Source organism: Nothobranchius furzeri, chromosome 2 (genome assembly GCF_043380555.1).
Source record: "Nothobranchius furzeri strain GRZ-AD chromosome 2, NfurGRZ-RIMD1, whole genome shotgun sequence".
NCBI lineage: Eukaryota > Metazoa > Chordata > Actinopteri > Cyprinodontiformes > Nothobranchiidae > Nothobranchius > Nothobranchius furzeri.
The window spans coordinates 9,973,041-9,985,136 of record NC_091742.1 but is presented as its reverse complement, the minus strand read 5'-3'; the positions used below and the strand labels follow the sequence as shown (position 1 = coordinate 9,985,136).

The 12,096-nt window shown below is 42.1% G+C and overlaps 1 protein-coding gene across 3 annotated transcripts in view; it reads left to right on the top strand.

Annotated features, from left to right (window-relative positions):
- ncoa1 (nuclear receptor coactivator 1) overlaps nt 1–9,088 on the top strand; it is a 57,453-nt gene extending 48,365 nt beyond the window's left edge. For 2 of the 3 annotated variants that reach the window (XM_015947559.3, XM_070543876.1), the window contains exons 17-22: nt 122–439; nt 908–1,003; nt 1,283–1,682; nt 1,761–1,923; nt 2,014–2,203; nt 2,613–9,088. In XM_015947559.3, coding sequence (XP_015803045.3) covers nt 122–439; nt 908–1,003; nt 1,283–1,682; nt 1,761–1,923; nt 2,014–2,203; nt 2,613–2,792 — 1,347 coding nt within the window. In that variant the 3' untranslated portion in view covers nt 2,793–9,088. The remainder of the gene's footprint in view (nt 1–121; nt 440–907; nt 1,004–1,282; nt 1,683–1,760; nt 1,924–2,013; nt 2,204–2,612) is intronic. The other variant, XM_015947560.3, reaches the window with a different exon arrangement.
- Nucleotides 9,089–12,096: the final 3,008 nt, after the last annotated feature.

Here is a 12,096-nt window from a genome sequence, read left to right as displayed (position 1 = left end):
CTGTTAAAAAAATTGTACTGAATGAAGCAGATAAATATTTTTGACTTCTTGGTTGTGGTTCAGTTTCCTAACCATCCTTTTTTTCTCCCCGTGTCTGAAATATTCATTTTCATCCTTGCAGGGTGGCTGCTTCGACCCTTTTCCACAGAATTTCCTTTCCCAGCAACCTACTGCCACACCAGTTCCCATGGACTCCAAAGCCCCCACCTACACTTCCCAGTTAACACCAGCTTCACAGTTTCCTCCAGAGCTGGCCGTGGCGGGGCAACAGGGTCAGGGGTTTGGAGCCCCTCGGGGGGCGTTCCCAGGCGGGACAGCGGGTGTTGGGTTGAGACCAGGAATGACCAGACCGACAGGGACGGGGTTGGGCGTGCAAGTCAGGCTACCGCCCAACCAGCTGCGTCTGCAGCTGCAGCAGAGGCTGCAGGGTCCACAGCAGGTGAGGAGACTTCCAGCTCATTGGTTCTGAGTTCTTTACCAAAGTTAGAGCTGGAGACCCTTTTAAATCAACACTTTCTGTCATCGACGCAGAGCTTTTAATGTCCACACCCGCTGCCGCGAATGCTGAGAGATGTCATGAGTGTAATTTATTCTCACCATTATGGCACCGTTAACCAAACACCAACATTTTACCCATAACAAGTGAAAGGCAGACGCACTCGAGTATTGATTGTTGCTCTCTGCGTTGGTCTAAATCGTACTTTATCATGATGAATCATCTTATTTAGTAATATTGATCAAAAAGCTCTTAGAGAAATTCTCTCCTGCCTGACGTTCAGCACATTTCACATCCTGTCAGACTGCTCTGTCCACTCCTCCGTAACGTAGCCTCTGTTTTTTTTTTTTATTTGTTGGCATTCTCATCCTTTTGTGGTAATTGTTTTCTTTGTTGTGTTTTCTGCTCCAGAACCGGCTGGCGGCCATGAATTCGTTTCCAGGAGGAGCCCAACCGGTGAACAATGGGATTCGTCCGGAAGTTCAGCAACCCCAGATGCCCTTACAGGTGAGTCGGATCAACTGTGGCAAAAAGACCGCTGGCTCACTCATCAGGTGACTGTGTAGCTGCAGCAAGCAACCCCGTGACAATTATAGTGCATGTTAGCGTCATTCAGCTTATTGTTTGTCTCTGTAATATATCCAGCCAAGAAAACACATCAGAAATATGCAAGGATTTAGATACGCCACACCCACACCTAGACCTGAGGTTAGATCAGTGTTTGGCCAGTTTCACTTTCTCCTTCATTTGTTGTATAATTATGTTTTATTCCTCCCACCCCCCCAGCAGCCTCCGCTCAATGCTCAGATGCTGGCTCAGCGCCAGAGGGAACTCTACAGCATCCAGCACCGACAGCGCCAGCTGTTCCAGCAGAAGGTCATGCTCATGAGACAGAACATGGCGGCTGGGACGGTAAGCCCAGTTGGAGCTTCGAGGATCCCCAAAGTCCCCCCCACGACGTCCCAGCAGCAGTTCAACTTCCCACCAGGGTACAACGCGATGACGCGAAACACCCCTACCTCACCTAGTCACTTCAGCCCCGTGTCGGGGGGGCCTCTGGACAGCAAGCTGTCCATCAGAGTTCCTCTGAACAGCCAGACGCTGATGGGTGGCTTGCAGGGCCAGTTCGATAGCAACGTAAACTCCTCATTGCAGCAGGGCCTCTTTCAGCAGTTTGGGGGGTCTGGTGAGTTCAGACTAACACCAGATCGATGAATAAACATTACTACATTTATTTTATAGTAATATATTTTTTCCTCCAAAGCTGTGGTCCAACAAGACCCACCATTTCCTCCTGAGTTGAGCCCCACCAGCCCGTTGTTATCACCTCAGAACTCCACCTCCCAGAGTCCTCTGCTCCAGCAGGCCCCACCCCCTGGCTACCAGTCACCAGACATGAAGAGCTGGCAACAGACAGGCATGGGCAGGTGAGCTCAGAGTGTTTAATTTAGTGATTAAAGCCCATTCTGTGTTGAGTTGGGTGTCGAGGGCCTGAGAATGTTGGTTTTATGCCTCAGCCTGTTCGGTCAGTCGGGGCAGGGTGCAGGGCAACCGTTTGGCCAGCAGGGGGTCTACAACAACATGAGCATCACCGTCTCCATGGCTGGAGGCTCGGGTGGTGTCAGCTCTTTACCTCCCATGGGACAGGCGGTCGGAATGAGCAACAGTGACCTCAGCGACGTGAGTTCAGTGTGCAGCGACCAGCAGGTCAGTGGAACTTCATTTCGGACCGATGTCTCGGTTTTGCTGTTTCCCTCCGCCCATCGTTGGTGGTGGGATGTTTATTTTTTGCCAGACTGACACTATGGGGAGTTTTTATAATTACCTTTGCTGGTCTATGACTAGTTGCAGATGCAAACACTTTTACGTGTCTGGGTCGCTTGAGGCTTATGATGAAAATCGCACTCTTTAAACGTCTTCGCTGTTCTTTTAAGTTGTTTGCAGTTTACTCCTCATCTTGATCAAAATGTGGTCTTCACATTCTTCCAAAGCTCTCTTCCACTTTTCACTCATAGAAACTAAATTGAGGCTGAGCTCCATCGAGAACCTCTGGACACAGTTTGGAGAGACGTCCACAATGAGACACTCAGACTGTTTGTTCTTTGTGGTTCCTTAGGTGCAGCAGGTTCAGGTGTTTGCAGATGTCCAATGCACAGTGAACCTCGTTGGCAGCGACTCCTACCTGAACCAGGGCGCCATCGGGTCGGCGGCCCCTCAGAAGGGCCCTGGAGCGCAGGGCCCCCAGAGCAACCAGGCCCAGCAGAAGAGCCTCCTCCAGCAGCTCCTCACTGAGTGACACCCCTAGCCCGTTAGCTCTCTTGCTCCCCTCTCACTAAAACGCCTCCTCCCTGGAGGTTTGGTGCACCAGACCCATTGCTGTCTCTGTCTCACCTTTTGGACGGATGGACGAATGGATGGAAAGATGGACGGATGGCCACAGAGTAAGCCCGTGGAGAGGTGTGGCTGTCCGTGGAGCCCTAACCACTTCTTTGCAGGGGGATTCGGGGCCGGTTGTCTCAGCGCCCAGTAATTAGAGAAAACCAGAAGGAGCAGCAGTGTGTTCAAACCTGCCTGTCTAATCTGTCTGACAACCTGTCTCTCTGCCTCAGCCTATTGAAGGCAGTGTTGTCTTGCTGCTCATTTCTCTGTGACCTACTTCCTGCTTCCTGACCCAAGAAAACAACTGCAACGTCATTGTAGATTTGCCAAGTTGTTGTCACTGTCCAATCAGGGCCGACCTTGTATTTTATTATTATTATTATTATTATTATTTTTAAGATTTTTCCTCTGATCAGACGGTTTTTTCGTGCCGTTGCAGCAGCAGTATCTTGGGAGACGCAGCGTCTGAGTGGGAGCGTCCCACGCAGCAGCACCTCTGGCTTTTTGTGTTGGTTTTTCATTTGTCGTCTCTTTCTGTCTCTCAGCGATGTGGGAATGTTTTAAGGTTTCCGACCTCTGCGGCATTGTGGGATAGAAGCTCAGTATCAGCTGGTTCTGTCACTGTTTCTATCAGCTACAGTGCCTGATGGAAGTGTGAGTTTTTTTCCCAAGCTCTGCTTCTTCTTTTTCATATTTTTCTATTCTGTTTTTATTTTTCTGTTTTGGTTGGACTGTTTAAAATCTTCTGCTCTCACCATCATCGTCATCATCATCGTCGTCATCATCTTCAGAACAGTCTTTGACAACAACCAGGATGGATGGATGGATGGATGGATGGATGGATGGGAGACAAAGGGGATGCTGCTCATTTTGGAACTTAGATGTCTTTCCCCTTTCGGGAGGAGGTTTTATTTTTGTCAAAGTATAAAAGAGACTGTTATGATAATTTAACTGTTTGTCCGTCACATTTTACCCTCACCTCAGCAGCTGTGAAAACGGAGTCCCGACGGGCTCCGCCTCTCCTTATCTCTGTGTATCTTCACTCTTTCTCTCAGCCTATCAGTGTTGTTTGCCAGGTGCACCATGCAGGCGGGTAGTATTGTACAGACAGAAGGACAAAGACTTGGGAGTGAGCTAACTCATCTCTTGTAACTGCTTTCCTTTAAAAAAAAGTGTAATTGATAACTCAGAACAGCAAAACTATGTATAATGTGATTTGAATCTTTTCTTTTGTTTTTGTTTCCTCAGTTCAAATCTGGTTCTAAAAATGTCCGCTCATGTCTTTGGGATTATTTTTGGCATCTTATAACACATTACACGTTGCGACGGGGGAGGAAATTATTCCAGCTTCTAAAATGTGAAAATTTGAAGCAATTTGATTTCTTTTAAAGCAAATTATCTAGAAGTTGCTCCCTTTTGGCATCCTGGTCAGCGGGAGCTAGTTAGCCTTTTATTCTTTTCATTTCAGAAATATTTTTCCATGTACTGTTTGAACAAAACTATTAAGAAAAGGCCTTCAGACGGTACATGTTTGTGTAAAACTTTATAAATCGTGTTCTTTGCTGCGGCTTTGGGCAGTTTTGTGCTTTTAATCGCAACAAACGACTCGGTTTTTTGATTCCCGTTTAGCGACTCTTGAGTAGACGTTAGTTTTAGAACTTCCTAACAAACATGATTAATTCGAAGCTGTCATCAATTTGAATCAAAACTAAAAGGATAACGAGAAGGTAAATTCATTTCCTCCTGACCTAACAGTGTTGTTCCCATTAAGGATTATTATTTTGTTTGTGAGGATTACATAATCCTAATCCCCTCCCAAATGATGACTTCACTCCACTGGTTGCTCACATGTACAGTTTTCTGTTGACTACTGTTGATCAGTCATACACTGTCTCTGAGTGACATCACACAGCTTTTATTCTTTTGTTGACAAAGTTTTATGGAGAGAAAAATCCACTTTTTATGCACAGAAAATTTTATGAGATATTTCCTCAAAATATTCTTTAAATGATTGCAAACAGAATCTCTGGATATTCTATTGAAATGTTTAAATTAGCTTAGACACGCGGCGCCCAAAGGTTTTAAAATAATAATTGAATGTTCTGAAAATGTGTTTAAAATTGAGGACTGATGGTTTCAGGGAGCGTCAGTGATTCAGTCCGATCGGATGATTTTATTCCACCGTCTGTGCTTCAGCGCAACGAAACTAATGCTGCGCTCCCGGATTCGGTCAGTCCTGTGTGACTTTTTATTTTCTTCCTTTCTGTCATGAGAGATTGGTGGTGAGCGATTGTGTCACAGAGAGAGAGAGAGAGAGAGCGCTTTCAGATGGAAGGAGATTTCATTGCGTTGTTAATCTCAAACTACCAACTCATCGCTCACGTTAGACCAACAAGTCTGATGCTAATTCTGTGAAGTAAGGCTTTTCTGTACACAGTTTCAAAGAGATTCTTCACCATATGCAATGGATAAAGAGGGATAGTCAGTGAGGTCAACATTCCACCTTCCGACCCCAATCCTCCCTCCCAGACGAGGCTGTGTGTTGTGACGCTGCTGTGCACATCGGGATTCTAGATTCAAACCGAAAACTTGTCGAAACCTTCTAAATGACAAAAAGAAGCTTTTTTTCATATCCAACACCACAAATATGAGGGTTGCAGATGCTCCTCAATGTATTTAATCATGAAAGGGTTCAAATCTACTCGTATTATTAGTGATGTCTTTAGCATCTTATCTTTCGAGTTTAAAGGCTGAAAAGTTTGAATAATCTGTGTTTTTATTTTTTTCTTACTGTTTAAACTTAAACTTTATTTTTTAATCAAGTGTCTAAAATACTACAGTTTGTTCCCGGAGCGTAACAGCCAATCAGAACGCTCTCTCACATCCGCTCCTTGTGTTTGATTAAAGTGTTTCATCCAAGTCCTCCGGAGAGGAAACTCGTCTGAGGATTTTATTTGTTTACTGAAGAGTCTTTCGGACCTTTTTGTCTGAAGGTGACAATTTTCTTCATTGTTTGTATTTTAACAAATAAATTTAACATCTGGGGAAAAGCCTTTTGATTTCAAACCAAATTATCTTTATTGTTCAGCAGATGTAAAACTGGTCTTGCATTGGGGTTTTTGGAAAGGAATGATTCATTTAAGGTTTTCTGCTTTCAGTTGACCCGCTGAGATATTTCACACACACAGCCTCGACCACCCCACCCCCTGCATAGACTAGGCATTCCCACAGCAGCAGTTTTCTCTGTAGACGAAGACATTTAGCAGCGACTGTCAGCTTGCAGCAACTAAAACATGCTGATTACACCCGATGCAAATGTAAGACGTTTTATGCAAACAGCCGTTAAGTGGAAAAACAATCCCTCCATCACTACAGGTACCGGGTTCTTTTATACCGCTGATTACATGATGTAAATAACAGAAATGTGAATGTTTCCTTTTTTTTTATTTTTTCAGAATCAAAACCGTTTGCTCTGAGTTTGTGGTAAAAAAAAAACAACTACTCTCCTCCGTCATGTTTTTATTTTGATTTTTCTACCTTTTTTTTTTTTTGGTTATTTTTTCTGATGTATGTTTGTATATGACTATCGATGAGTGTGTGTGTGGTGTGTGTAAGTGATCAATACTGTATATCTGGTGTTCTCTAAGATGGAAAAGACGAAGATGTCCTGTTCGATTCTTCTCTTCTTTTACTCTTTAGACCCTGCACAGTACCTGTGGGTGTTTTCAGATAACTATGCCGGAGAATGGTTTTTAGCGACTGCTGAATGTGATTTTACTGAAAGAGAAGCAGTGTGGACTGGCTCTTTGTATGGGTTAATTTAAGAAAAAAGTAAAAGGCCATATTATTTAATTTCCTCTGTTGTCAAAAGTTTAAGCAGATCTGGGAGAGTGGAGCCTTGGTTTTAAGGAGAAGCATTGCCTGGTTGTTGCGTAGATTCATTTAATTCTTTTATCTGTTTTAGGTAGATTTTTTTTTTTTTGCATTTGTCAGTAGAAAATGACCAAAGCTTCAACATGTTAAATGGATTTCATATGCAAACCTCATCACTGGACTACACATAAAGTAGCGGCTCTTTTTTTCTGACACACCGCTGCGTAGCCTCGTTCTGCACGTTCGTCCTCATCCTGCCTCGTGTTTGTTGGTCTTAAAAGCTGTCCACCGTTTAATTTGTTGTCCTTCAAAGTGGCCTATCTGCATCAATTCCTGTCGTGTCCCAAAGTTTGGTCGGTTTAGACGTTGCCATTGAGGTCTTGGCAACATGAAGTGCTACCACGTGTTAACAGGAAAACCAGAAACATTGCTACCGTTAGCTATGCACCTTACTTAAGCATTTCCTAGTGTCTGTAAACGTAACACTGGAGCAGCACTAAGCCATCCACTGGTTTAGTTAACACAAACCCCCTGTCCACATCTGATGACCTCTCACCTTTCAGTCTCATTCTTAAAGGTTAAATATACTTTGCCATTAACTGAATACTTTATACCAAACTTGAGGTGCCTCCTGTATATACTTTTAGCAGTAAAGTTTGCGTCTTTGCTGTTTAACCTTGTTAACCAGGGTTTTACATTTTTTTAAAACAAAAGCGCCCCCCCCCCCCCCCCCCCCCCCCCGCATTTTAAAGGTTTTCTATATTAAGGACCTTTTTTAATTTTTTTTTTTTTTACTCACAGATTAATCAGATTATTCCGGGAATTTGCAAATACAATCTAATTTTGCACTTTACATCGTCTCTGCTCAGTGAAAAGGCCACCGGAAACTGTCTCAATCAAATCAGCGTTCGGAGTAACGTCCCAAATAAACCGCTGTGGTGATTTTATTTAAAGTAGAACAAGTTGCTCAGGTCCTGCAAAGGGTTTCCGTCATCAAAACATCTAGAAATAGTTCACGTCATTGGCTGTTTGTAGTGTGATGTCATTTTCTGTTCCGTCTTTTGCACCAACCAGTCCTCAGTATTAGTACTATGCTATTTTTCAGGTGACGTCCCGTCCCTCCTCTCTACGCTGCCGTCTGCTTCCAGGTGTACCGTTTAAAAAAAGCTTCCTTCAACTCTGAACATTCCTGCTCAAAACCGGCGTTTACTTCCTTCCTGCAGCTGGATGCTCGCTTTGTGTCAGAAGTCTGACTGTGTTGAGACTTGACCTCTTTCAGAAAACTGATGTGCACTGATGTAAATGACAACACGTTAGTTGTGTCTCTGTTCCTCTCCTCCATGGTTTGCTGCTTCCTTTTGTAGAGGATCTGGAGGTATCTGACACCAGGATCATGCTGGAAAATGTTTGAAATCTCACAAAGTAGAACAAGTTAGAAGCTTGGGTATTTTTGCACCACTGAGACTCCATAGTCTTTTTTTTATATATATATTATTTACCTCCAACTCATTCCTAACGCAGGTCTTCAAAACATAAAACACCACAGCATCAGCTGATAAGTATTATAAGTGCTGCCTTATTGAGACGGGTTGGATTTGTGGCGTAGGTTTTAAACGAAGGCTTAGTATATTTACTGACATCTCACTTGTTTTTGTTTTTTAAATCTGGTTGGTAATGCGTTTTCTGGAAATTTTTAGAAATGAGACCAAGGTTCCACTTCCTCCCTTGTAAAATTTAATATAAATAGATATATATATTATACATTTTACTCATTTTGTCCAGTTTTGTATATCATGTGAAGTTTGTTTTTAAAGAGGCATCGGAGCAGCTATTACAAGACAATATGAGTGACAATGTTCATCTGGGAGAATTTTATGCATGTTGTATTTTCTTTTCTTTCTTTCTTTTTTTTTTTTTTTCTTCAGATTTTTTTTAACCGGCCTCCTCTTTTCAGGTGTGTAACGTGAATTTAAAGAAATCTACCTTTTTCTTTGGAATGTTGTAGACAATCAGTCTCAGGCCGGGTCCAGTCCCTGCGGGGAGTGAGAGCCCTGTAGGCTAACAGACAAACAAAACTTTTATTTTCATCTACTGGAAGTCTAAACTCGGAGGTTTGTTCTTTTATATGTTCGTGGCTGCTCAAGTTTACACATACACTCACACACACACTTCTCTACACTCAAAACACACAAACACCTCGTGCATTTGATCCCTCTGCTTTTTTTTCCCAAGGTGAGGATGCCAACCTTGTGGAAATGATGCTTTGACTAACAAATCTATAACATCTATGAATGTGGGAATGCAACACATTGCTATAAAAGCACCATCTGAAATGCAGAATGTGTGTGTGTGGTTTGTTCTTTAGTTTGATTGTTTTTATATTAGAGTTTGCAGATGATGTTCTTATGCTTATGGCAAAAAAGAGTGACGTTTTTAGGCTCATAAGAGGACAACCATCAAAACTAATCTCAAATGCCCATGATAACCCTGTCATTTAAAGCAGGTGTTCTCCTTTTTTCACAAATTTTTACAAAACTCAGAATACAAAGCAATAGTAACCTTCACACGTATATAAATATAATGCACTTTGCCTATATCTGTCAGAGTGTTAGATTAACTATTAATGTCATGATAAACCTTATAAAGTCAGATATCACATTTGATGCATCCATTTGAAAGTATGTAAGAACTTTCCTAAAACAAAGTGACTGGATGACCCTATCAAATATTCTGCACGTATCATTCAATCTAGTGGAACATCTAAGAACTGCATATGAAAAATGTTCATTTATTGCAATCATTGACTGCTATACATAACATACACATAAAAATTCAGGTGATGATGTGTACTTTTCATGGCGATAAGGGGCAGTACATACAGTTGTGGTCAGAAGTTTACATACACTTGTAAAAAACAATATAATGGCTCTACTGAGTGTCCCGTTATTTCTAAAACTCTGATTTTTCTCTGCTAGAGTGATTGGAACAGATACTTCTTTGTCACAAAAAACATTCATGAAGTTTGGTTCTTTAATGTCTTTATTATGGGTTAACAGAGAAAAGTGATCACATTTGCTGGGTCACAAATATACATACAGCAACATGAACTAGCAATTTTGGTGACTTAGAAACGTGTCAGTGAACTGGGCTTCATAGCATGGCCTCTTAACTTCTTGTGAGTGATTACGAGTGACTACAGCTGGTGACTTCTCTTAGGCCAGGTAAATAGGGCTCATCGGATACAAACGCCCACAAACGCTACAATGGGAAAGTCAAAGGAGCTCAGCATGGATCTGAAAAAGCGAATTATTGACTTGAACAAGTCAGGAAAGTCACTTGGGGCCATTTCAAAGCAGCTGCAGGTCCCAAGAGCAACAGTGCAAACAATTGTTTGTAAGTATAAGGTGCATGGCACTGTTTCATCACTGCCAAGATCAGGAAGAAAATGCAAGCTATCACCTGCTGCTGAGAGAAAATTGGTCAGGAGGGTAAAGAGTGAACCAAGAATCACCAAAAAGCAGATCTGCCAAGAATTAGAAGCTGCTGGAACACAGGTGTCATTGTCCACAGTCAAACGTGTTTTGCATCTCCATGGACTGAGAGGCTGCCGTGCAAGAAGGAAGCCCTTGCTCCAAAAGCGGCACCTTAAGGCTCGACTGAAGTTTGCTGCTGATCACATGGACAAAGGTAAGACCTTCTGGAGGAAAGTTCTGTGGTCAGACGAAACAAAAATCGAGCTTTTTGGCCACAATGCCCAGCAATATGTTTGGAGGAGAAAAGGTGAGGCCTTTAACCCCAAGAACACCATGCCTACAGTCAAGCATGGTGGTGGGAATATTATGCTGTGGGGCTGTTTTGCTGCCAATGGAACTGGTGCTTTACAGAGAGTAAATGGGATAACGAAGAAGGAGGATTACCTTCACATTCTTCAACATAACCTAAAATCATCAGCACGAAGGTTGGGTCTTGGGTGCAGTTGGGTGTTCCAACAGGACAATGACCCCAAACACACATCAAAAGTGGTAAAGGAATGGCTAAATCAGGCTAGAATAAGGGTTTTAGAATGGCCTTCCCAAAGTCCTGACTTAAACCCCATTGAAAACATGTGGACAGTGCTGAAGAAACAAGTCCATGTCAGAAAGCCATCAAATTTAACTGAACTTCACCAATTCTGCCAAGAGGAGTGGTCAAAGATTCAACCAGAAGCTTGCCAGAAGCTTGTGGACAGCTACCAAAAGCTCCTAATTGAAGTGAAAATGGCTAAGGGACATGTAACCAAATATTAGAACTGCTGTATGTATATTTGTGACCCAGCAAATGTGATCACTTTTCTCTGTTAACCCATAATAAAGAACCAAACTTCATGAATGTTTTTTGTGACAAAGAAGTATCTGTTCCAATCACTCCATCAGAGAAAAATTAGAGTTTTAGAAATAACGGGACACTCAGTAGAGCCATTGTATTATATTTTTTACAAGTGTATGTAAACTTCTGACCACAACTGTACCTAAATCATTGCAAGCATGTGTTATTTTTGTGTTCGAGTAAGACCTAACCAATGGATGACCATTAGGGTCAAAAATCCCTGGGAGCGCTACCTCCAGCAAAATAAGCACACCAGACCCCCTTTCATCACTGGCAACAACTGAAGGGTAAATGTGTAATACAACAGTTATGAATGTTGAAAGTTTTATAACCATTTGTCAAAAATCAGTAAATGCATTTTGTCCTCACGGGCTTTCGTTTAAGGAAAGTGTACATAAACCCGATATTTATGGTTATATTTTACAAAACTGCCAATATTTTACAACAGCTGGACATCATATTATTCATTTTCAACAACATTTTGATGAATATTTCAAGAGATTAGTGGTAAAAATTACACATTGTCTCTTTAACAGTACTGGTTTAAAAAGAAAATATAGGAAATAAAAGTACATTAAAAAAAAAGATGAAAACGCTTTAAACTACTAAAACAGTGGATAATCAAAGCCACAAAGAGCTAATTTTCATCTTTCCATAAGAATTTGACGCAGCCCATCTGCTCAAGTACCCGGATAATAAGGTCGCGCTATCTTGCTGGTGAGACTTTTGAAAAGCAAATTAGCCAAGTAAGCAAGTGAATAATTTGGTAGTTTGTTGCTGTTTTCGGTTTGTCTTTTAAAGTTGCTGTCACACATAGCTGTTTTTTTATCTGTTTCAATGATTACATAGTATTAATAAAAAAGTTTTCTAACTTATGCTTAATACAAATTTAGCTAACTCACGTAGCATTAGCGGAGCTTGGCCGGATCCGCCAGCTCGTCAGCCTCCAGGAGTCTCACCTGGACGCTCTGACCTCCCCGAAC